Raw genomic sequence first — 23,104 nt, 5'->3', positions numbered from 1 at the left:
GAGGTCAAAAGGAAGTTGAAGCTTAATGGAAGAATATCTAACTTGGAGAGGCAACTGAATGCATTGCTGGAATTACTTACATCTTGAGTACAAAGAAAAAAAGAAATAGCATGGTAACATATCAAAAACATTTGCTTTCAGTGGTGGAACACTGATTACATATCAAAATATACCTGTAACTCAAATGCTAAGTTAAAGAAAGTTTCCTTAAATTTCAGAAAGTTTAAATGACTTACTCATGATAGCACAACTAGTAAGTTTCAAAGGTTTAAACCCAGCTGTCAGGAAGTCTAGGGCCTGCACTCCCTCCACTTTGCCACATGTTTAATCAAGTTTCCTTGAACCTACAGCCAACACATTATTTTACTGTGCTTCTTCTATTTGTCCTAAATATTTTCTTTAAGAACAAATATAGAAGATGTCTCACATAGTTGGTACCAAATGATATCATAAAAATGAAATGGCAGGAACTCACTTACCAATATGAGAAAAAAAAATTTAATTGGTTCTAAAAACAATTTTGTTAAAGCGAAAAAAAATCAATTTTTAAATTAGAATGAAGAATAAAATATAAAATAAAAAAATAAAAAATAAAAAATGTCACACAGATGAGTCAGTTCTAACTTAATCCATTAAAAAAAACCAAAGTTATTTGCACTAAAAATAAAAGAAATGGTTAAAAGAATAGACAATAAAATTATGCCCTTTTTAATTCAGCTCAAGATCACATTAGATTTTTCTTTTTGATTGTTGCTTCACATTGTGGCCTGGGTTTTATTTTCATCTCAATACATTTTTTAAAAAATAGTCTAAACAAGGATCACAAGTATCCTTGATGAAGGTATTTTAAAAAAGGAACAAATTTTATTGTGTTTATTAGAAAAAAAGGGGACTCTCAGAGCTTTTTGGCCATGAAAGAGATTCCCATGTGTAAAGAAACTTCTTGACTCAAGAGTTTGTCATAATTATCTACACACAAAAAAATAAAGTTTTTGATAAAGGCCTTTTGTCTAATCAATGATGTGAGGCTAGGTGAAAAATCTATAAAACAGATCATTATTTATGGAACCTGGATAATTCCAGTTGATGGAAAATGAACTGGGTTCAGATTTAAAGAAGAGGAAAAATGGGCTAACTTGTCTTTGACCAACTGTACTGTGCTTTTATTGACTTCAAACTTTCCCCTAAAGAAGGGTCAATATTATGTTAACCAATCTAGAGTCTTAGGATACCACAGTCTCTGAAGAATTAAATTTTGCTATTTTCCATAAGGCAATGGAGAGGCATAAGACTATAATATATAATGTGAATAGGCTATAATATATAATATGTTACCAACAAATGTATAGAAAAATGAAATCATCAGAGAGATACATAACTAGAAGAAGAGGGAGGCTGCTATATAGTAACAATGCTGTCACCTACACAAAGTCAATATTATGAGACAGAAGGCCCCCAGCATGTTAAATGGAATCTATATAGAGGATTTCCAAGAGAATCATAAGATTATAGCTCTTGAGCTGGAAGAGGTCATTTGATACAATCCCTTCATTTTATATATAAAGACACAGGAAAGGGTTGACATCTGCACCAATATAGAGAGTATGTCAATCATAGATCCATAATAATATGATATACAAGGGATGCTAGAATTATATGTTATTGTTGCCATAGAATTAACTTTCAGGAAACTCCAAAGGAAAAGCCTATTTTGGGGGGATGGAAGGGAAGTAGAAGGGAGTGCTAATTTCAATGTTATCATTTAGAAATAATAAAGCCTCCATTTCCCCCCAAAACATCTTATTTCAAAGAATATGGAAGAAAAACAAAAGAACAAAGATCTAAGAAGATTATAACAAGTCACAGGAAAGCCAAGGATAATATAAGGATTTGATGAAATATTGACCCTAAATGCATCAAATATGTTACCAAGATGATAGAAAAGTCTGCTCCCCAAAGTGGGCACGTATAGGACAATGACAGTGATATTACAATGCTGCTTAACATTAACAGAGCCAAGATTATGAAGGACCCATTTTTTTAGGGAGTTCATGGAGGGGAGATTGTTATGATAGTTTTCTAAAGGTATTTGAAAAATTTAAAAAAATTTTTAGGTCATTTAGAAGAGAAATTAGACATGTTTTCCCTTCTGTTAGAAAGTAATAGTAGGAATACTGAGTGGAAATTACAGAGAATCTAGTTAATATTCAATCCCATTTAAGAAAAAAAAATCATATAAACCAAAAACTCCTTAATAATTAGAGTTATTACAAAAATGGAATGATCTTTCTTAAAGGTACAATGTTATCACTTGAAAGTCTTCACATGGAGACTAGATAGCCGTTTCCAGGGAATGGACTGTCTGATGATTCTGCTCATAATGAATTTCACTAAATGACCATTATGTCCCCTTCCAACTCTGACATTCTATTATTCTTACTAGTATCATCAATGGTGATGGTGATGGGAGTTCTGAGAGTCATCTGCTGGAGATCTTTCAAAAAACATGAAATCCTAGAATAAAAAAATACACACATATATGCATATGAATAAACACACAGACATATACGTATGTCTGTGTGTGTAGATAGATAGATATACAATTAGATGTTAACAGAAAACAATTGACAATTAATCCTACTAAGTTTTATTAACCGTACTAATAAAATAACATTTTCAGATTAACATTTTCTTCTGGAGAAATTTGAAAATATCTGTTATATTAGAAGGTGAGAGATGTTGACTAATTTTTTTCTTGTTATTTTTATGGGACTATGCATGATTACAGCTCATAGGAGTATAGTGCTAGAGCTGGAACAGAAGTTCAGAGTCATTTAATTTATCTCCCTCATTTTATAGACAAAGAAATTGAAGCCCAGAGACATTAATTTGTTTTTCCAAGTTTATCCAGATAGCAACTGAAAGAATCAAGATATAAACAGTGGTTCTCTAACTCCAAATAAAGGATGCTTTCCATGAAAAGAAAAGCACGGTTTATATTCTTGTTTATCCCCAAAATACAACAATTTCCCTGTTCTTTTTTATTCCTTAAGTATATTTCAAATAATTCACATAATAAACATGGAAAAGGTAAAAACAAAACAAAACAAAAAAATTAATAATGCTCCAATTCTGGCCCAACATGTATTGGTTAAGCCTCTCCTCAATTGTTCACTTGGATATTCACAAAATCAGTTTCAGAGATGGATTGTATCTTAGACATTAACATATATAAATGGTGCCAAAATTTCCATTCTTTCACCTATGATAATCTATCACCTAAGAATAAATGTAATTAAAGTTATATAATACATCTTAATTGCAGCATCAAATAAACAACTCATATATGTAAGTTTATAAATATTACCCACTTAAGTGACACTGGAATTCCTATATGCAGATGTTCATAAAAAGCTAGTTAAAAAATTCTCGCCATTTCTAAGCCTATAATTAATTAGAAGAACCTAATTCATGCCATAATTTCAAAAGTTAGGACTTTTGCTCCAAGATTGCCTCTTAAACAACTCCCACTCACTATTAAGGCAAAAACATAAAATCTGTAGCAGGTCAAATAATGATGAAGGAAGGAATAAGAAAATACAAGATCTCTTCTACCTAGAACTGCACAAATAAGCAAAAAGGCACAAGAAAGTAAGGAAAGGGAGCTACAAGAAAAGCCAATGACAGCAGAGTTTTTAAAAAAAAGCCAGTAGTCCTCAGCATGGAAGGCCAGATATATGTCACCTGCAAAGGTCTGTGGCCAAAGGTAAGAAGAATGAAAAGTCCCTGAATAAAGATGGAGGGAATTCCAAAAGCCCCATTGTGATAAAAAAAAAAAAAAAAAAAGCCTAGGATAGAGAATGCAGCTCAAAGCATACTTTATTTTTCTTTTTTTTTTTATTATTAGTAATAAGACTATTTGTTTTCTTTGTAACATGTCAAATATGGAAATGTTTTGCATTATCATGCACATATAATCTATATAAAATTACTTTCCTTCTCATAGAAGGGAAAGAGGATTCAAGGACTGGAACTCAAAAAATGTTTGAGTGAATGTTAAAAAATGTTTTCATATGTTATTAGAAAAAATAACATAAAAATTTTTAAAAGGGATTACAAATGAAAGCTCCTCAAACAAAAATGAAGATAGAATGAGTCCAACAATCACCTCCTAAAGCAACAAGAAGATCAAAACAATAACAAATAAAGCAAAACAAAAAAGTGAAAACTTCCAGGAATGGCATGGCCAAAACTTCAAGCTTTCATATTATGAGGGAAAAGTATTTCAAACATTTAAAAAGAAAGAGTTCAAACATCAATGGAAAAGTAAAGATCACGCAAGACAGGAAGACTTTGGAATACAATATTCCAAAAGAAAAAAAATACTACAACTAAGAGTAATTTAACCTCATAAATCTAAATCTACTCTTACAGAGAAATTAATGGATCTTCAATGTAATACGTGACTTCAAGACAGTGATGAAAAGACTAGGAATTCTGAAATACAAATGTGAGGGTTCTGAGAAACCTAGAAAGATAATTCTATTTGAGAAACTGCATGAATTCTATGTTGATATAACACTAACATTCTAAAAGGGAGAAAAGAAGCAAGTGCTCCTTTGGAACCTTAATGTATTCACTGGTTATGGAAGGAATTAAACAAGAAAACAGAATACTCTGATCTAGGTTTTTTGGTTTGTTTATTTTCTGTTATGGGGATTTTAGGAAGAAGGGTACAAGGAATATACTTGTATAGAAAAGGGTCCATGATAAGAAATATATAGAAACACACAGAAAGGAGGAGGGAGACTTGAGCATCAGTTGAAACTTGTATCTGAAAAAGACAAAAAGAGCTAAAATCACACAGACAATTTGGTGTATAAATACATTAATGTCAACAAGGAAAGAAGTAAGGAAAAGTGGGAAGAGGGGCATAGTAAGAAGTGGTAAGAGGGATGATACACTAAAAGAGAATAGCAGCCAGCAAAACAAATGTTCTGAACCTAAAGGAGAGATTAAAAGAAGAGGAAAATGTTTTTTGTTTGTTTGTTTTATGCTATTATTTTTTAACTAACTAACCTAGAATACACAATGAATTCTAGGTGTATGTTTGGGAAGCGAGCAGGGTGGAGCATGAAGCATCAATTAAATAATGGCTGAATGAATTGTTATATGAATGTAATGAAATATTATACTTAAAAAATGACAAAAAATTATTCCAGAGCATCCAAAGTTGATGCAAAGTGATATGAATACAACTAGAACTACATCTGTAGAAGGATGGCAACATAGTGGGGAAGAGAAAAAAATGTGAAAGAATTAATAAATATGATCAATGCCATGTTCAATCATATCTTCAGAAAATCTTTGACAATGAAGTATGTTAACCATCTCCTGATAGAGGTGATAGAATCAAGGTACAGAAAGAACTTTTTTTTTTTAACATGACTGAAGTGTGAATTTCTTTTGCTTAACTATGTCAAAACTTCCCCCTTATTCTTTTTTTGTTTTTTTAATTGAAATGTGCTAAGGGTAGGGACAGAGAAGTAAGTTTTAGCAATAACAATCCCTAAAATGAAAGACATTGAAGTACTATTTCTAATGCACAGAAGAAAACACAAACAAGCAAAACAATTTTGAAATTAATATGTGAAATGCAAATTCATATATATAAACATATATAAATTACATCTATATTTACACATATATGTTCATATGTATGTATACACAAACACACATAACATGTGTGCATATATATGCATATATACATTGTTTATTTTAAAGCAAGCAATATGAAAAAAAAAGATATATGGTTCAATACAGTCATTTTCTTATGCTCTTTTTTGCATGTAAAAATGCTTATTTTCTGGTGCTTAAGTTTAGAATCTCAAAAAATATTAAAAAATAAAAGTACAGACTTACAATGAGGAAACAAGCTGCAAAAACCATAGCTTTCATTGTTATGTTAAGATCCAGTGGAAAAGTAATCTTATAGTTGTCTGCATCTGGTATTGATGTTTGTAGAAAGCCTGGCCACTGTCTACAAATGTTTCCGATAATGGTTCTATCCAATGATTTAATCTAGAAAGAGAGAAATTTGACTTTAGTAGTCTCCTTCAAGGTATTTTATGCTGAAAAAAGCAAAAATCCGATGAGTTCACTCAGAGATAGCAGAAGAGGCACTCATTATAGGAGATGATTGTAGGAGTATCTTCTAAAAGGTTATCCTTTCTTATTGATTTGTCTAATTGTCTGAAATTCTTAATGGAAATTTATTCCTTTTGGCCAATAACATTATTTCAAAGAGGACATTTTAATATTCAAGTAATAATAGAAGTTACATAATTTGTTACACATTCACTTCTTTACCATCTATCAATACCAAAGTATATTAATTTATCCAAGATTAGAAAATCATTTTATAACATCTAGAAGGAATAAAACACAGAACAGGGATATTTTTTAATAAATGAACTGTCTAGAACAAGAGTATGTTTTTTATGTTGAATGACTTTGGCAATCTGGGGAAGCCTATCAATCTCTTTTCAAAATTACTTTTAACGCATATCCCAAAAATACATAGGATTACAAATGAAAACAATTACATGAAATAAAGACCTATTTTTCCTGTCCAAGTTCACAAGAACCTAAAATCTCTTCCGGTAACCCCAGGTTAAGAATCCTTGATTTAGCAGTGGTTTCTAAACTTTTGTTTTCACACCCTTATAAACAATTTTTAAAAGTTTATGTATTTTATTTATGTTAATTTATCTATCCCCTCTCTCATTTCTTCAGAGAGAGAGAGAGAGAGAGAGAGAAAATATATTCATCCATTCATTTGCACATCTAGGTAAAATTGAGCACTGATCCTAAAATCAGAAAGACTCAAATTCAAATCTGACCCAAGACACTTGTGCGATCCTGAACAAGCCATTTAACCTCTTTTTACCTTAGTTTTTTTTTTTTATCTGTAAAATGTGAATAATATAATAGCACTTACCTCCCAGGATTGTTAAGAGGATCAAATGAGGTAATAACTAACTATAAAACTAACTACAAAATAACTTAGTATAGTGCCTGGAATATTTATATGTTACATGTTATTACTGTTGTTGTTTAAAATCATATCACTATTATATAAATTATAAACATGCAAATATAAATAAAAATAAGATAAAAGTGAAATAGACAAAGTTTAAAACAAGTATTTTATTCATTGAAAGTACATAAAACTATTTTGCTCCAAGGAAAACATTACTTATTAGCTATTAATTACAAATAATAAACTTGAGCATGCTTCATTATTTTTGAATATTTTGATTTAACACTTTGTGATAGATTAATCTCTACTTCTAGTTCTAAGATCAATTCACTTAAATATTTGCTTTTTAATGATGGTTATGAATAAAAGATATATATCACAAAAATTATAGGAGTTCAATTATTCAGTCATATCCAACTTTTCATGACTCATGGACCATGGGACCCCAAGCCCTTCTATCCTGTACTATCTTCCAAAGTCTCTCAAAGTTCATGTTCAAAGTTTCCAAGATACTACATATCCTTCTCATCCTCTGCCATTCACTTTTGCTTTTAATTTTTTTGCTTCATCATGGTCTTTTCCACCAAGTCTTGTCCTCTCTTTATGTGGTCAAAATGTTTAAGCTTCAGCTTCAGTATTTGATCTCGTAATGAAAGTCTGAAGTAATTTAAATACTGACTGATTCAAAATTTATGTTGTCCAAACGTTTCTCAAAAGTCTTCCTCAGCTCCACAATTCAAAAGTAGCACTCAGCTTTCCTTATAGTCCAACTCTCATAGTCATACATTTCTATTGGGAAAACCATTGTTTTGACTATATGGACAACTGTCTGCAAGGTGATGGATCTGCTTTTTGGTAGGCTCTCAAAATCTGTCATAGCTTTCCTTCCAAGGATCAAGTATTTTTTGTTTTGTTTTGTTTTGTTTAATTTCATGAGTGAAGTCACTGTCCATGGTGACCTTGAAGTCTAAGAATATAAAATTTGGTGCTACTTCCATTTCTTTTCTATTTGCCAAGAAGTGTTTTTTTCTTTTTAATTAAGCTTCAAATCATTCTCCTTTTTCATCCTTAAGATTCTTAATTCTTTTTTCACTTTCTGCTATCACAGTGATTTTGTCTGTATATCTGAAGTTGTTGATCTTTCTCCTGGCAACCTTAATTCCTTCTTTTCATTTATCTACTCTCTATATAAGTTAAATAAATAAATAAAGCAATCAGTTCTGTTTATATTTTCTGGTCGTAACTGTTGCCTCTTGGTCAATATACATGTATCTCAGGAAACAAGTAAAATTATCTGGCATTCCCATGTCTTTGAAGATCTGCTATATTTTGTTGTGATACATGCAATCAAAAGCTTTACTGTATTCAGTGAAGCAGTAGAGTTTTTCTAAAATACTTTAATTTCTCCATAAACCAGAAAATATTGTCAATTTGGTCTCTAGCTCCTCTTCCTCTCTGAAACTAACCTGCTCTTCTAGTCACAAAGATATTTTCAGTGAAATGGAAAAATATATCATGGACTACACTTAATAAATCATGATACTCAATTTCAGTACCATTTGCCAGTTATAGAGATTTTTTTTTAAATCTGGCTAGCAAATTTCCATCTTCCCTATTGCTAATCAGTTTACTTGTTCTTCCAAAGTAATCTGAAGTGTTGAGTTTTTATATTTTAACAAGTATTGGGTGTAAATTAAATTTCAATTAATCCACCTGATAATTTTAAACTTTTTAACCAATTTCTTTCAGATCTTATTAAAAAAGAGGCCATCATTTTCACCATATAACATGACTGACAAAGCGCCAGTACTAGAAGCAAGAAAAGTGTCAGTTCTGCTACATTTTAATTTTTCAGTTGTGATTATTATAAATACTATCTTCAATCTATGGTTTCATTGTAAGAATCTTTTAAAATTATTCCATTTTGTGGAGTTTGATTTGTTTAAGACCAGATCACATAACCTGCATATCTATTTTACCAGGTGCACATAACCTATTGCAACTTACTGAAAGGACATGAGGAAGGGTGCCATCTAATTAAGAACACTATTTCTATGCTATGCGAATGTGAGGTATCATTATGAATATTGTTAAAAGACATAAATGTAAGTACTGCCTTTTGATTAGTCAGTTACTATAATCTGAGTATGTAGTACTGTTTAGATGGAAAATTTGGTGGCTACAGTAAAAACTTAGGAGTGAGGTAATTAGAACAGTAGTTACAAAAGTGGCAGAGAAAATGGAGAAGAGATAGACAAATTCCAGGGACAGATCAAAGGAAGAATGATAATGGATTGGACTGAGAGAGAGAGAATCAATGGCAACAGGTATATAGTCTGGGACTTAGAGACAATGAAAGTATCTATAACAGAGTGACAGAAGAATGGTAAGGGTACACAATTTATTGGGAAAGTGGAGGAATCCATTTTGGTACATGGTGAATTTGAGGTGATGGTGGAGTGCAGAAATGTATGAGCATTTGGATATGTAAGATAAGAACATAGGTCAGTGGCTGAAAACATAGGTCTGATACTCATTTTGCAAGAACGTGAGAATTAAAATCATGTGGACAGAAAAGTTCTCTGAGACAGACAAAAGATAAGAGGCACAAATATGCCCATCATTGAAAATCTGAAGAAGGAAAAATGACACTAGAGAAGAGTCAAAAAAACAAGAAATGGAAGAGAACCAAGCAAGTGAAGTATCATAGATTTTAAGTGGTGAGAGGAGGTGGTTTGCTGTGTCCAATGTCGTAGAATAATTGAACAGGATGAAAACCTCAAAATCATTACTAGTTTGGGGTAGAAGACTATTGGTGATCTTTGAGCAAGCAATATCTGTGAAACAGAGGAGCAGAATTTAAACAGCAAAGAGATTTTTTAAACAAATAAATATGTGTGTAAACATATATACACATATATGAATGTATATGTATATACATATATTTATATACACATATACACATGTATATGTACAACACACACACAAATTTCCAGGAATTTCTTTTGTTAAACTTCTATAGCTAATGAGGAAAAAGATAAAAACATAAATAAATTGCAACTCAGGTTTAACAGGAAGAGTAATGTTAAAAAGGAGTACTTCAAAAGTATAGAAAACATTTAAATATGAATCCAGACTTATTTTAAAAGAAAATGATGTTAGGTGTTCTGCCCCAACTTTCTCACTACATATACCAGCTGAAATCAGAATTTTAATTTTCTTTATTGCTTTGAGTAGTTACTGATGGAATGAACTTAGCAAATAGTGAAGTCATGTAAAAAGATTAAGTTCACATTTGGTATAGAAAACAAATAATATACTCTACCCTCCCCACCCCCAAAGTTTTTATTTCAAGTGCTAGAGGACTGTTTCCCTATGGCTGCACTAACTGCCTAGTAAACAATAAACTGATATTCACAATCATTTATGTTGCCATATTTATGGATTTCATTTCCTTTATCTGGTCCAATGGATACAGTGACAGTTCTGAAGTGAGGAAAACCTGAGTTCAATTCTTGCCTTAGACACTAGCTGCGTGAACCTGGGCAAATCACTTAATCCTGTTTACCTCAGTTTCTTCATCTGTAAAATGAGCTAGAGAAGGAAACAGCAAACTATTCCAGTTATTATTGACAAGAAAAGCCCAAATGGGTTCATGAAAAGTCAGAGAGGACAACAACAAATAAATGCTCTTTGTCTCATAAAAGCTTTCAAGCACTTCACTTTGAAGTTTAAGACCAAAAAGAGACAGATAAGGAAGCATTTAATTTAAGAAACATTTATTAAACTCCTCTCACATTCAAGGCACTATGCTAGGTACTGGGATTATAAAAGAAAAAAATTAATCACTCCCAACCTTCTTCTTCCTGGCTATTGTTAAACCATGTTTACTGTATTCTGGTCTTTATCCTCCCACTAGACCTTGAATTTTGCTCCCAGCACTTTGGATTCCAATATGGGAAAGGTTTAAGTTTATTTTATTTGGAGCTAGAACTTCATCCTTCTCCCTGGCCATTTCTAAACTATATTTCTGTTCTGTGGCCTTCCTTTTCCTTCCATCAGAACTTCCTGAGACCCTGGCCTCTGATAGGTTAAGTTTTTGCTCCACCTTTGCTGTAACTAGTCCACCATGCCACTTCCAGGTTATTTCTACATCATGTCAACACATTCATCCTCTCACCCAGTGATGGTTTTTCGGCTTTAGTTTCCATCTTTGTGTTGTCTTTCTCTATTACAGTGTAAGTTCCTAGAACTTGGGAACTGTTTTGATGGCTTATGTTTGTATGAAAAGTGCCTACACCACAATGCTATACATACATACACACACACACACATATATATATATATATATGGTAAGTGCTTTATTTCTTTATCCATCCATTCATTCTAACACCTTACATTCTTTCCTATATATCAATCTTACCTGAAAAACAGTATCTGAGCCACAGTTAACAGGTGTACATGGGCCATCAATATTCAGAACATGCTCATTCTTTTCATTTTCAACCCTGAATTTTGAAACACAGAAGCCCCAGTATTCTTTGATATAGCCAAGAGGCACACCAGGAGGAGACTGAACCTCCATCTACAAATAAAATGTATGCATAAGGTTATGCTGCAGAAAAAAATAACTGAAAAATAAAAGCATCCTTTAATTGTATGGGCTCAGGTTAATATGGCCACAGAAGATTAAAAAGGGACATTTGAAAGACCCCATGATTTGTAAAATAATTTGATCTTATTTGCTATTATTCTCTGAGTAATTCTAAAAGTTTCTCTACTAAGCTCTTTCAATTCATAAATCTGTACTATGTACTTTTGGTACAAACTGTGGACATCCCCAATGGAAAAAAAAAAGTTTTTCACTCAAGGAATTTTTGTATCTAGAGGAAACACACTATGTTCAGGACAAACAAAATGAAACCTGAAGTTTGTCCTGAGTTGGAAAAGGAATGGGGGAAGGAAGGGAAGAAGGGAGGGAGGGAGAAAGGAAATGAGGGATAAAGGGAAGGAAAGAAAAAGGAAGGGAGAGAGGGAGGGAGGGAGGCAACGAGGGAGGGAAGGAGGGAGGGAGGAAAAGGTAGAAAAGATGTTTTCAGTACTGTAGCTTTCTATTTTAACTATTTTTTCCAACTAGGTATTATTTATTGGTCAAGTTTTTTCTATGATGCAGAAGTTTAAGAGTAATCTGTGGCCTAGGACAAAGCTCTGATCATCCTACTCTAGTTACAGCTCCTTTGTGAAAGAATCCTTTATAATCTTCAATTGAGCAGACTTTTTTTTTAGATGGGAAAACCAGGTTCATAGAAGTAGTGTCTTTTGAACAAAAATAAAACAGAGAAAGAGAATATCACAAGCTTTTTTCTTATAAACGGTAATGTGATTCAGAACATATTGTCTATATTTAATTGCAAAAGTTTTTCAGTTGGGTGACATAGGTCATTATATTATATTTAACATAGGCTAAATTATCAAGCATTTATGATACTAAGAGACATCCAATAAAATTGTTTTGCTCAGCATCTTCTGGTTCTGACAGTCTACTGATTTGGACCCAAGTAATCTGAAAGATGGCTATTTCTGTCATGGGAGAGGCCTTGTTCATACATAACTGGTTTCATTAGACCTAAATAAGTCAATGGTGATCATAAATGACTGGGAAGCACTGTCTTATATGGTATGGATCTCTATTGTCACTGAGAACCATAGAGACAAAACCAGTGGGATAAGAAACTTCTTTTTGTTCCCAGGGAGTTTTTTGGTGTTTTTTTTTTAAAGAGAGTACATCTTTTTCCCTTAGGCTAGAAGTACAAGGGTCACTCATTAGCCCAAAATTACCACTATTTGACACACCAACTTATCAGTCTCATTTCCACCCTAAGTTGTTTTACCCTTCCTTTTAGCTCTTGGGAACTTACAATAACGATGATGAATTTATGGCAAACACCCAAAATTCTTAAGCTCAAGAGCTCCCCCAGCCTCACTCTTACCAGAGCTGGGATTAGAGGTGTGTACCATTAGCAATGATTTCTAAAAGCAAAAACATAAAAAGGAGAAAAAAACTAAAGGGAAATGTTCATCAATCAATGTACAGAGGCAGTAAGACATTTTACCCAGTATCCTTACTCCTTTCCTTTGCCTGGGACTGTGTCTCTTAGATTGTCCTTATCTTGATTCCCAAATAGCACCACTTAGAGAGGAAAGAAATCCCTTCCATAATTAGCTCACTCATAGTGTGAGTCTTCAAACTACTCACTAATGGTCAAAGAACATAAACCTATAGAAGAAATTTCCCTCTGATTTTCTGCCAAGTGTGAGAGAACTTGGTTTTCCAAGACTGTATCATCAAACATGAAAAAATTAACTAACCTCTTGCATGGCACAAGAGCAACAAAAACAGCAACAGGTGCACCTAACGGGCCTCTGCATTCTCATGATTTCTCGGCCCATGCAGTCCATGACCCGAAGAACAAAGGGACGTAATGATTTATATGCATTTCTGGTGATGTCATCAGTGTCCTCAACTACCATGTATATCATCTGTCCCAAGCTGTTTTTAACTTCATATCTGTTATTACTTTCATAATGTGTCATTACTGGAAAATAAGACAAAAAGAAATTCTTCAGTTAATATTTTTTAGCTTTAACATAAATAAACAGAAGCAGAGTTGATGGAAATCTGTCTTAGAGTCAAGAAAACTAAGTTTAAGACCTATTCATGCAAACTAGCCATGTGACTGGGCAAATCATTTAAACTCTCATTATCTCAAGCAACTCTCTATGATTATACATTATAGAAGGTCCAGATCTCCATAGAGAAAGAAGCCTCAGTGAAAGCCTCCTATTACACACACACACACACACACACACACACACACACACACACAAAGAAATATTCCTTTGATATACTTTTAAAATAAATTTTCTTTCACATTTGAAATATATGTAATATTTTTAGACAACTGTGTTACTAGCTTGTTAATTTTAACATATAATTTCAAAAGCAACATATAAGAGATCTAAAATTTGAAATGTTTTTTTTTCCTGAGTCTGAATGTGTTTATCATTAAGTTCATGATGAACAAGAAAATGTTTTAAAAAATAAGAAGAGATCATACTTGCATTCTTCTTACATTATCATATAACTGAAATCTTTTGAAAAGTAAAACCAGGATAGCTAGGTCATGCAGTGGACAGAGCACCAGCCTTGAAGTCAGGAGGATCTGAATTCAAATTTAGCCTCAGATACTTAATACTTCCTGTGCCTCAAGTTTTTACTGTACTCCAGATCCAGATCCTTCATTCTTGGTATATTTAAATGTATCAGGAAAGAAGGGATTACCATTTAAAAAATAACTAAGTTAATTATATAAAGGATATTGCAAGACCATTCTCCATTTTCGTGATTATAATTGCTACTAAGAGAAGACTGATTAATTGAGAGGAAAATATTCTCATTCAGGGATCAAAGAAATAATCAGAAAGATCAATTATAAAGAAGGAAAAACTTCTATGGAGAATTGTTCTAAGTTAACTTTTCCTATTCCGTTTCTAATACCAAATCAGTTTCTTTAATTAAAAAAAAAAAGCTCTGGTCTAAAAACAGGAGAGTTCTTGCACTAGTGCTTTCTTCCACTAAAGAAGTATGATCTAGTTGTATGTTCTACAACAAATATTACCTCTTGGGTCTTAGTTCTCTCAACTTTAAAGTAAGAAGATTGAATTAAATCACAACTAAGTCCATGAAATCTCAATGAAATCTGTAGGAATAAATTCTCAAGAAATAACTGGTTCATTTAATCCATCCCTTGCAACTCTGAGTGTATGGTTCTATCATGAAAAATTTAATTCCTTAACCTCTTTTTCTAATAGACAGGGAATTGCAGACGACAAAACTTCTTTCTCTAAGACATTTAAAAATATGAGTGCAATGTAGGATCTGGACCACAAATAAAATCAACTTCTGTTAAACAAAAATTGAGATCACTGGCCAAGAACTCCCTTTTCCCCCCTCCTACTCTTTTCATATCACTTAATCATCTTCTACCCCTATCATCTTCTTCATTCTCTTCTTAGATGAAACGGTAGCCTTTTCCTTGCCAAGGTTAATCTCTCTTCATGATTTTGTTGTCTCCCAACCTTTCCTATCAAAGCATCCATGTCTCCTTCAATTAATCAACAATAACAAACAAAAACAAGAAAGTAAATTTAAAAAATCCTTCACTTAATCCCACTATCCTAGATGGCTATAGTCCTATATTTCTCCTCCCTTCCTTGGCTAGATTCCTTGAGAAAGCCATTTATGCTAAATGTGTCCAATTGTTTCCCATCACTTTCTTCTTATCTCTCTATAATCTGGCTTCCTGTTTCATGATTGAAAGGATATTGCACTCTCCAATGACCTCTGAATTACCAAGTCTAAAGGCCTAACTTTTTAAGTTCTGCTCCTTATTGACCTTTTTTGGACCTTTGGCATTATTGCTCACCCATGGATATTCTCTCTTTTCTGCCTTTTTTTGTGTATTTACACACACACACAGACACACAGACAAACAGACACAGACACACACACACACACACACACACACACATACACACACACACACACACAAAGGTTTCTCTTGGTATTCCTCCAAGATACAGTGTCTGTCTTTTCTGGTTCTTCATTCAGGCAATGTCCATAATCATGGGTATCACCCAAACTCTAGACCCTCTTTTTTCCTCCCCTTTCATTTGATATCATTGCCTCAGTTATCATCTTTATGTAGACCATCCCTTGATATATGAATCTAATCTTAACCTTTTGCTGAGCTAAGTGTTTCTTGCCCATATTTCTTTCCTCCAAAATCTTCCCTCTTTCAAACTTTTTCTATTACTATTCCACCATTCTCTCAGGCATCCAGGCTCACAATGGCAATGTGTTCTTTGTCTCCTTACTCACATTCATGCTATACATACAATTGCTTACTGCCTCTCATTATTTTTAACCAACCCAACATCCCTCACAGAATCTTTCTTCAGACCCTCATTACTTCTATCACAACCTGAACACTATTCTTTCTCAAAGCTCTTTCCATTCCAACTATCTTCCATTTAGATTTTCTTTTTTTTTCTTCCAAAGTCTATTTGTCTAAATTTGATTTTGTAGAGAGAATGAATGTAATGACTTTGTGAAGCTATTCCTCATTTAGGGCCAATTCACATGTAAGTCAAGAAATCACTCTCATGATATCATTGGTCCTCTTCAAGAATGATGAACAACAAGACTAACAACAAAAATGTCTATATTTGGATCCTTGAACATGACACTCCATAATAATAAGTAATAGTTTTTATTATGTATTTATTTATGTACCAGATGCTGTACTAAGTGCTTTACAATTACTATTTAATTTGGTCCTCACAATACTCCTGGGAAGCAGATGCTATTATTATGCCCATTTTACAGCTGATGAAACTGAATGACTAGATTTGAACTAATTTCCTGACTCCAGACCCAGTGCTCTATCCAATATATCATCTAATGATCGACATGTCTAGCTATGCTCCGTGCCTGAAATGTGCTTCTCTCCTACCTCTGCCTCTTAGCTTCTCTGACTTCCTTCTAGACTCATTTCAAATTTCCTTTCCAGTCCTTCTCACTGTTAGTGCCTTCCCCTCTGAATTTATTTTTCATCTAGTCTGTATTTATCTTGTGTCTAGATAGTTATTAACATGTTGCCTTTCCCACTGTATGGCCTTGAAGTTGAACCCGCCCCAGAGTTTAGAACATACTTAAAATAAAATAAGCACTTAAAATGCTTAATATCTATATAGCACTTGGCACAGTGTCTAGTATGTAACAGGGATTCTATAAATGTTTATTTTCATCCCTTTCCACTGTTGACTGATCGGCAAAATATACTTACACTCCAGCATTTCAATCTGCTGATGAACCATTATTTTTTCTAACTGTTGGGATAAAACAAAACATTGTTAAAGATAAATAAAGCAGAATTAAAAATCAAATTCTAACTAAAAGATAAATTTGTGCTTTTCAGTTAGGCAAGAACAAAAACCCTTTACTCAGAGAAAGGGAATACAGAGATAGAGGCAATTAGAGTAAGTAATTAATATCCAAGAATAAAAGCCTGGACTCAAAGGAGTTCTATTGTCCCTTGTATTCAAGTGACCTACTCATTAAAAAAAATTCAATCAATATAGTTTACTCACCCTAGTTTGGCACTTCTGAGAATTCCCCCAGTTCCCTAGGATCTGGGAATCATCAGTAGCTAATTAATTACTCTAGACCAAACTAATTTCTTGAGATTTAGGTACCTATATGTTGGGCTTCACTTCTTACATTATTATATAAATCTTTTGGAAAACAATACCACTTTAAGAATCTTTTTTCTCTAACTCAAAGTAGGGACATGAAAGTGACATAGGGATGGAGAGGACACAAGTCCTATTCTCTTTTTTATGAGTATATACACTAACTTGCCTAATACAGGATCATTAATGTCTGTAATTATATTGAGTTAGTTTGAAATTTTGCATGGATTGACTGAAATACCTCATCCTGAATAGTAAAGAAGTCAAGGACGTGAGAGATTAAATAATTTATCATATTGTCCCCCAATTTTCATTAGAATGATCTTTTATATCAATAGATTGATTTGTATTCCTATATATTTATCTCTATCTATTTTCTGATTATTTCTATCAATATCTTTTTCTACTTTTCTATATTTATCTATCTCTTTTTCTGTCTCTGTCTATATATCTACCCATCCACCTCTCTCTCTGTCTATTTCTCTCTCTCTCTCTCTCTCTCTCTCTCTCTCTCTCTCTCTCTCTCATTACCTAGAGAACCTAGAGCACAGCTGATGTAGGTGACAAATGTAAAAGCACACATCTCCATTGTTGACTCCTTTTCCTCCTCCTGCCCAAAGCCTTTCTCTGTTCCTCACAAAAACCTTCAGAGGTAGGAATTATGATCATCTTTATTCTATAGATGAAGAAACTGAGGCTAAAAGAATTAAAATATCATGCTCAGGACCAGGTAGTTAAAGAGTCCGAAGAAGAATTTGAATTCAGGTCTTCCTGACTCCAAATCTAACACTCTATCTTCATTTTCTCCTCTGGAACTAACTTTCTTTCCTAGCCTTCCAAGATAGAAACCTTGCAGTCATCAGTCAGTCAGTTATGAATTTTATAAGGGTCTAACGTGTCAGGTACTGTGCTAAGCTTGAGGAAGACAAAGAAAAGACAAAACATGGTGTTTACTCTCAAACAGTAGCTCACAACCCCCAAAATGACAACATGAAAAAAACTCTGTAAACAAACAAAAAAAAATATGAAGGGAAATCATAAGGGAATAAATAAAAATAGAGACCAGGAATTTTTTCCTACACAAGGTGAGGTTTACACTAAGTCTTGAAAGAAGTCAAAAAGCAGAAGTGAGCTATAAGAGCAACCTGGATATGGGGGACAGTGAGTGAAAAGTTACATTTCCCTTGTTCTTTACCTTCCATTATTTCACCAAGTCCTATCTTGCTTCCCAAAAAAGTCTCAATAACATTGAAAAACAAGGTATACATTTATCTAGAACATGAATACTTAATACACCTTCAAGTGAGTGAACTAAGGTGAATAAGTTTATTTACCTGAGATAGGTATTCCAGACCAGGGGGGCAGTTTGGGATTGGAGGTGGTCCTGGCATCCATGATACCTGAGGTGGATTTGGGTTCACATTGATGCCGGGCTGATACACAATTGGCGGGCCACCACTTTGATACATGGAAAAGCTACCAGGTTGATTCATGCCTGGAAAGCCCATGGGGCCAGGGCCTGGAGGGGGATAGCCAACTGGTCCAGGAGGTCCTGAGTATGGAAGGATTAGAGGTTTTAAAAGAAAGAATTAAAATCATTTTAAAGATGAGCTCTATACAATCTTCAAAATGTAGATGTGATAAGAAAATGCCTACATAATTTTTCTCCGAATTTTTTTCTTTAGATTCTGATATTCTGACTTTCATTTAGATTAAAAATTATGCATCAGAGCAGCTACAAGGTGCAGTGGATAAAGCATCAGCCCTGAAGTCAGGAGGACCTGAGATCATATTAACACGTCCTAGCTGTGTGACCATGGGCAAGTCACTTGCCTCAGGAAAAAAAAAATGTATCCCCATCTGTTTCTGCTTGACTACTAACAACAAAACAAATTTCCACACTTCTGAAAAAAAATAGTAAAGATATCATTGCTTCTCATGAGTCACTGAAAACTTGATACCTTAAAAAAAAAAAGAAAAAGAAAAAAAAGAAAACTTGATACCTGGTATATTATAGAGAAATCATTTAAAATTATATGGTTTAATCTATGAATACTGTGGATAATTGGAAGTTGTGAGGAAAGAGTTTTGTAGACCTCAAAAAGCTATACAAATCTGAGTTAGTAAAATCCATCTACATTTGTAGACACATTATATTTACAAATTTAGTCTGAAAACCTTAATGTGGCTGTTTTTAGCTTTTAGATCACTATATTATAGCAGAGAACTTATTCTCCTTCATGTATAAATGAATATCAGCAAAGTATATTTTGCTATTCATTTACTGTTTCATTATATATTATTAATTTTTATTAGTTTCTTTTCATTCATAAATATAATTTTGAACATATTTTAGGAGAAAAAAGGCATGGAAAGATATTTCCTGGTCTAGAATTTTAATCAATAGAAAATATAATTACAAAATTAACTATTTTCCAAGAGATTTGGAACCATAGGTAAATACCAACTGATACCACTAGATGGCGAACATAATAAATTTTTTTAAATGAAGTCTCATTTGGAAATTCACTAGATAGCAAATTCATGTTTTTAATCGAATTCCTTACAAAACAATTTTTTTAAGCTTGCAGAGCTATACTTCAAATATATATTTTTCTAAAAGGTAAATCAGTTAAATAAAAAGAATTCAAAAATAGATAATTTATAAACTATAATACAGAATTAATTAGCTGTTTTAATAGGATTTTTAGCTTAATTTTATATAGATAATATGTGACATATAAAACTCAAAAATTCATCCAAAAAAGAAGCATAAAGTTGAAATAGCTTCATCTACTGACATATATAATATTTTATACCTTAACATTAATTTCTAAATGTTATAAGTATAGTTGTTCAAAAATTGAAAAGGAAATGAGTGCTCCACCCTGCACTGCCTCTTTGCTAATCTAATTACCACAGCTGCTTTCATGCATTTCCTTCTTTGCTACCAGGGCCAAATAGTATTCTTAATAATAATAATATATGCTCTAATGTGCATTTAAGTTGTACTTTAAACTTTACAAAGTATTTTTCCACACAACAATCCTGTGAATTTGTCACTCACTGCATGTAATATTTATCCCTATTTTACATTATAAGAAACTGTATCTCTGAGAAATTGGTCACATAGCTAGATTTCCTACTCCAGATTTAGAGCCCTCTTACTACACCAAAGAAAAACAGAACCATGAGTTAGACCAATGGACTCTACTGTAGACATGTTTGGGGAAAGTGGAGGTGGGAGTGGGTACAATTAGCAGAGGATGTACAATAAGACAATATATATATATATGAAAAAAATATATCACGCACAGCCCAGAGCAATTCATTAACCATGGCCAGCAATACAATGACAATGACAATACTCTTGTGAGAAAATGTATTTCCCTGAAATTGTGACCAAGAATTCCAAAACAACCTAGAGAAGAGAAAAAGTTCTTCTTCTGAATGAATGAAAGTTTCTCTCAAAGCTCAAGGAGAAAATGCTACCCACAATCTACTAGGTATAGAAATCTTTCTTATCCTGTGGGAGAGTAGGAGGAGAAAGGAATATGAGAGGAGGACAATAAAGGGACAGGCAGATTGGGAGAGGGAGTAATCAGAAGCTAGAAACTTTTGAGGAAAGATAGAGTAAAAGAAAAGAGAGAATAGAATAACTAGGAATGAATAGAATGGAGAGAAATACCGTTAGCAGGAGTAAATGTAAAAAAAAAAAGTTGAAGCAAATTTCTCTGATAAAGGCCTCATTTCTCAAAAATATAGAGAACTGAGTCAAATTTATTAAAATTAAAGCCATCCCCCAAATGATAAATGATTACAATATGTAGTTTTCAGATTAAATCATTAAGCCATTTAAATTTATTTATTTATTAAAATTAGAGCCATTCCCCAATTGATAGATAATCAAAAGATACAGTTTCAGAAGTAATGATAGCTATCTATAGCCATATGAAAAAATACTCTAACTCACTACTGATTATACAATTGCAATTACAATTCTAGAATACTATCACATACCTATTAGATTGGCTAATAGGACAGAAAAGAAAAATAATAAATATTGAAAGGGATGTGGGAAAAATGAGATATTAATGCACTGTTAGTAAAGTGATCTGATTCAAACATTTTCTAGAGCAATTTGGAAGCCCAAAGGGCTATAAAATTACATATATCTTTTGACCTACCAATACTACAACTAGGTCTGTATCTCAATAGATTAAAAAAAAACAAGGAAAAGGATTCATATGTACAAAAAATATTTATAACAACTCTTTTTTGAGGGAAAATATTGGAAACTGAAAGGATGTCCATCTAATGGGGAATAGCTGAGTCAGTAGTGGTATGTGATTATCATGGAACACTATTGTGCTCTAAGAAATGATGAGCAAGATGGTTTCAGAAAAACTTGGAATGATTTCCATGAGCTGATGCAAAATGAAATTTAATGTGTGTAAAGTAATAGCAATATTGTAGTATGAGCAGCTGTGAATGTTATAACTACTCTCAGCAATACAATGATCCAAGGTAACCAAAGGAATTAGGATGAAAACTGCTATCCATACTCAGAGAAAGAACTGATGGTATCTGAATGCAGATTGAAGAATACTTTTTCTTAACTTTATTTTTCTTGAAGGTTTTTTTTATTTTTGGTCTATGTTTTCTTTCACAACATCACTATTATGGAAATATGTTGCATGACTACACATGTATAACCTATATCACATTGCTTGCATTCTCAGTGAGAGGAGGTGGGAAGGAGGAAGAGAAAGAATCCAGAACTCAAAGTTTTTAAAATGAATGTTAAAATTGTTTTTACATGTAATTGGGGAAAATATTTTTTAAAAATTACCCTTCTGAAGACTAAACAAACCTGGTTGATAATGAGAAGAGTAGGAAGGAGGATCTTCAGGTCTTGGATTAGGTGGTTTTTCTGTATCATCTATAGGTGCAGTAGGAGATGTGGGGGCTAAGAAAAGAAGACACAGTTGGAAAAGTTATTGTTATTTGGAAACTTCTTATATGTAAAATTCTAGAAAAAATGTTTATATAAAGCATATTACTAATTTTTAACTCAAAGAAATGTGCCATGTGATAGAATCTCGCATAAACTACTCACTTCAGATAGATACATTTTTAAAATTCTGTTAAGAGCAAAAAAGGTAGAGTATTGAGCAATTCTATGAATTTAATCAACATGACAAAAACTACAACTTGTTTATACTGCAAATGCATTTATGATTTATTACAATCAGCTAAGAATTTATGCCCTGGATACAAATTATTTTCTGACAAGTGCCAATCATTTTGTTATGCTGTATATGAATATAAAAGAAATATATAAGACTCTGAAATAATAAGATGGGGCAATTGGGATGTTGTCTTAGGGTGTCAAAATGTAAAGTGCCCACACTTAGTCTCCTTCAGCAACAGGAATAATGGAGATTGAAGCCTGATTAACAAGAATAATTCATTAATACAAGAAAATACTGGAAGGAAAACTTCCTTTCCAAGATTTTCTTCCATTTTTCTCAACTAAATTACTCCAGTTATCAAAATTGCTAATCTAAATCTCTGAAAGCACTTATCATATTGAGGCAAATACTTTAATAGTAATTTTTCATTCAATGATCCAGATTGGGATCCCAATGGGTGCTGGTACTGAGAGGGAAAAAAATCATCATGTAGTGGCCAACCATCTAGATAAGAAAGTTTGCAGACTGTGTTGATCCAATCTAATCCAACAAA

General features: G+C 32.8%; 1 protein-coding gene across 4 annotated transcripts in view; it reads right to left on the bottom strand.

Annotated features, from left to right (window-relative positions):
• Positions 1-553: 553 nt before the first annotated feature.
• Positions 554-23,104, bottom strand: part of LOC111720078 (phospholipid scramblase 4-like) — a 55,824-nt gene continuing 33,273 nt past the window's right edge. For 3 of the 4 annotated variants that reach the window (XM_031957803.1, XM_031957804.1, XM_031957805.1), the window contains exons 3-9: positions 22,230-22,325; positions 18,691-18,908; positions 16,951-16,993; positions 13,412-13,638; positions 11,466-11,627; positions 5,923-6,081; positions 3,949-4,834 (exon numbers count right to left, since the gene is read on the bottom strand). In XM_031957803.1, coding sequence (XP_031813663.1) covers positions 4,637-4,834; positions 5,923-6,081; positions 11,466-11,627; positions 13,412-13,638; positions 16,951-16,993; positions 18,691-18,908; positions 22,230-22,325 — 1,103 coding nt within the window. In that variant the 3' untranslated portion in view covers positions 3,949-4,636. Of the gene's footprint in view, positions 2,515-3,948; positions 4,835-5,922; positions 6,082-11,465; positions 11,628-13,411; positions 13,639-16,950; positions 16,994-18,690; positions 18,909-22,229; positions 22,326-23,104 lie in introns of those variants that run through there. The other variant, XM_031957806.1, reaches the window with a different exon arrangement.

The sequence above is a fragment of the Sarcophilus harrisii genome, chromosome 3, assembly GCF_902635505.1.
Source record: "Sarcophilus harrisii chromosome 3, mSarHar1.11, whole genome shotgun sequence".
Lineage (NCBI taxonomy): Eukaryota > Metazoa > Chordata > Mammalia > Dasyuromorphia > Dasyuridae > Sarcophilus > Sarcophilus harrisii.
This window is presented reverse-complemented; position numbering and strand designations above follow the sequence as displayed.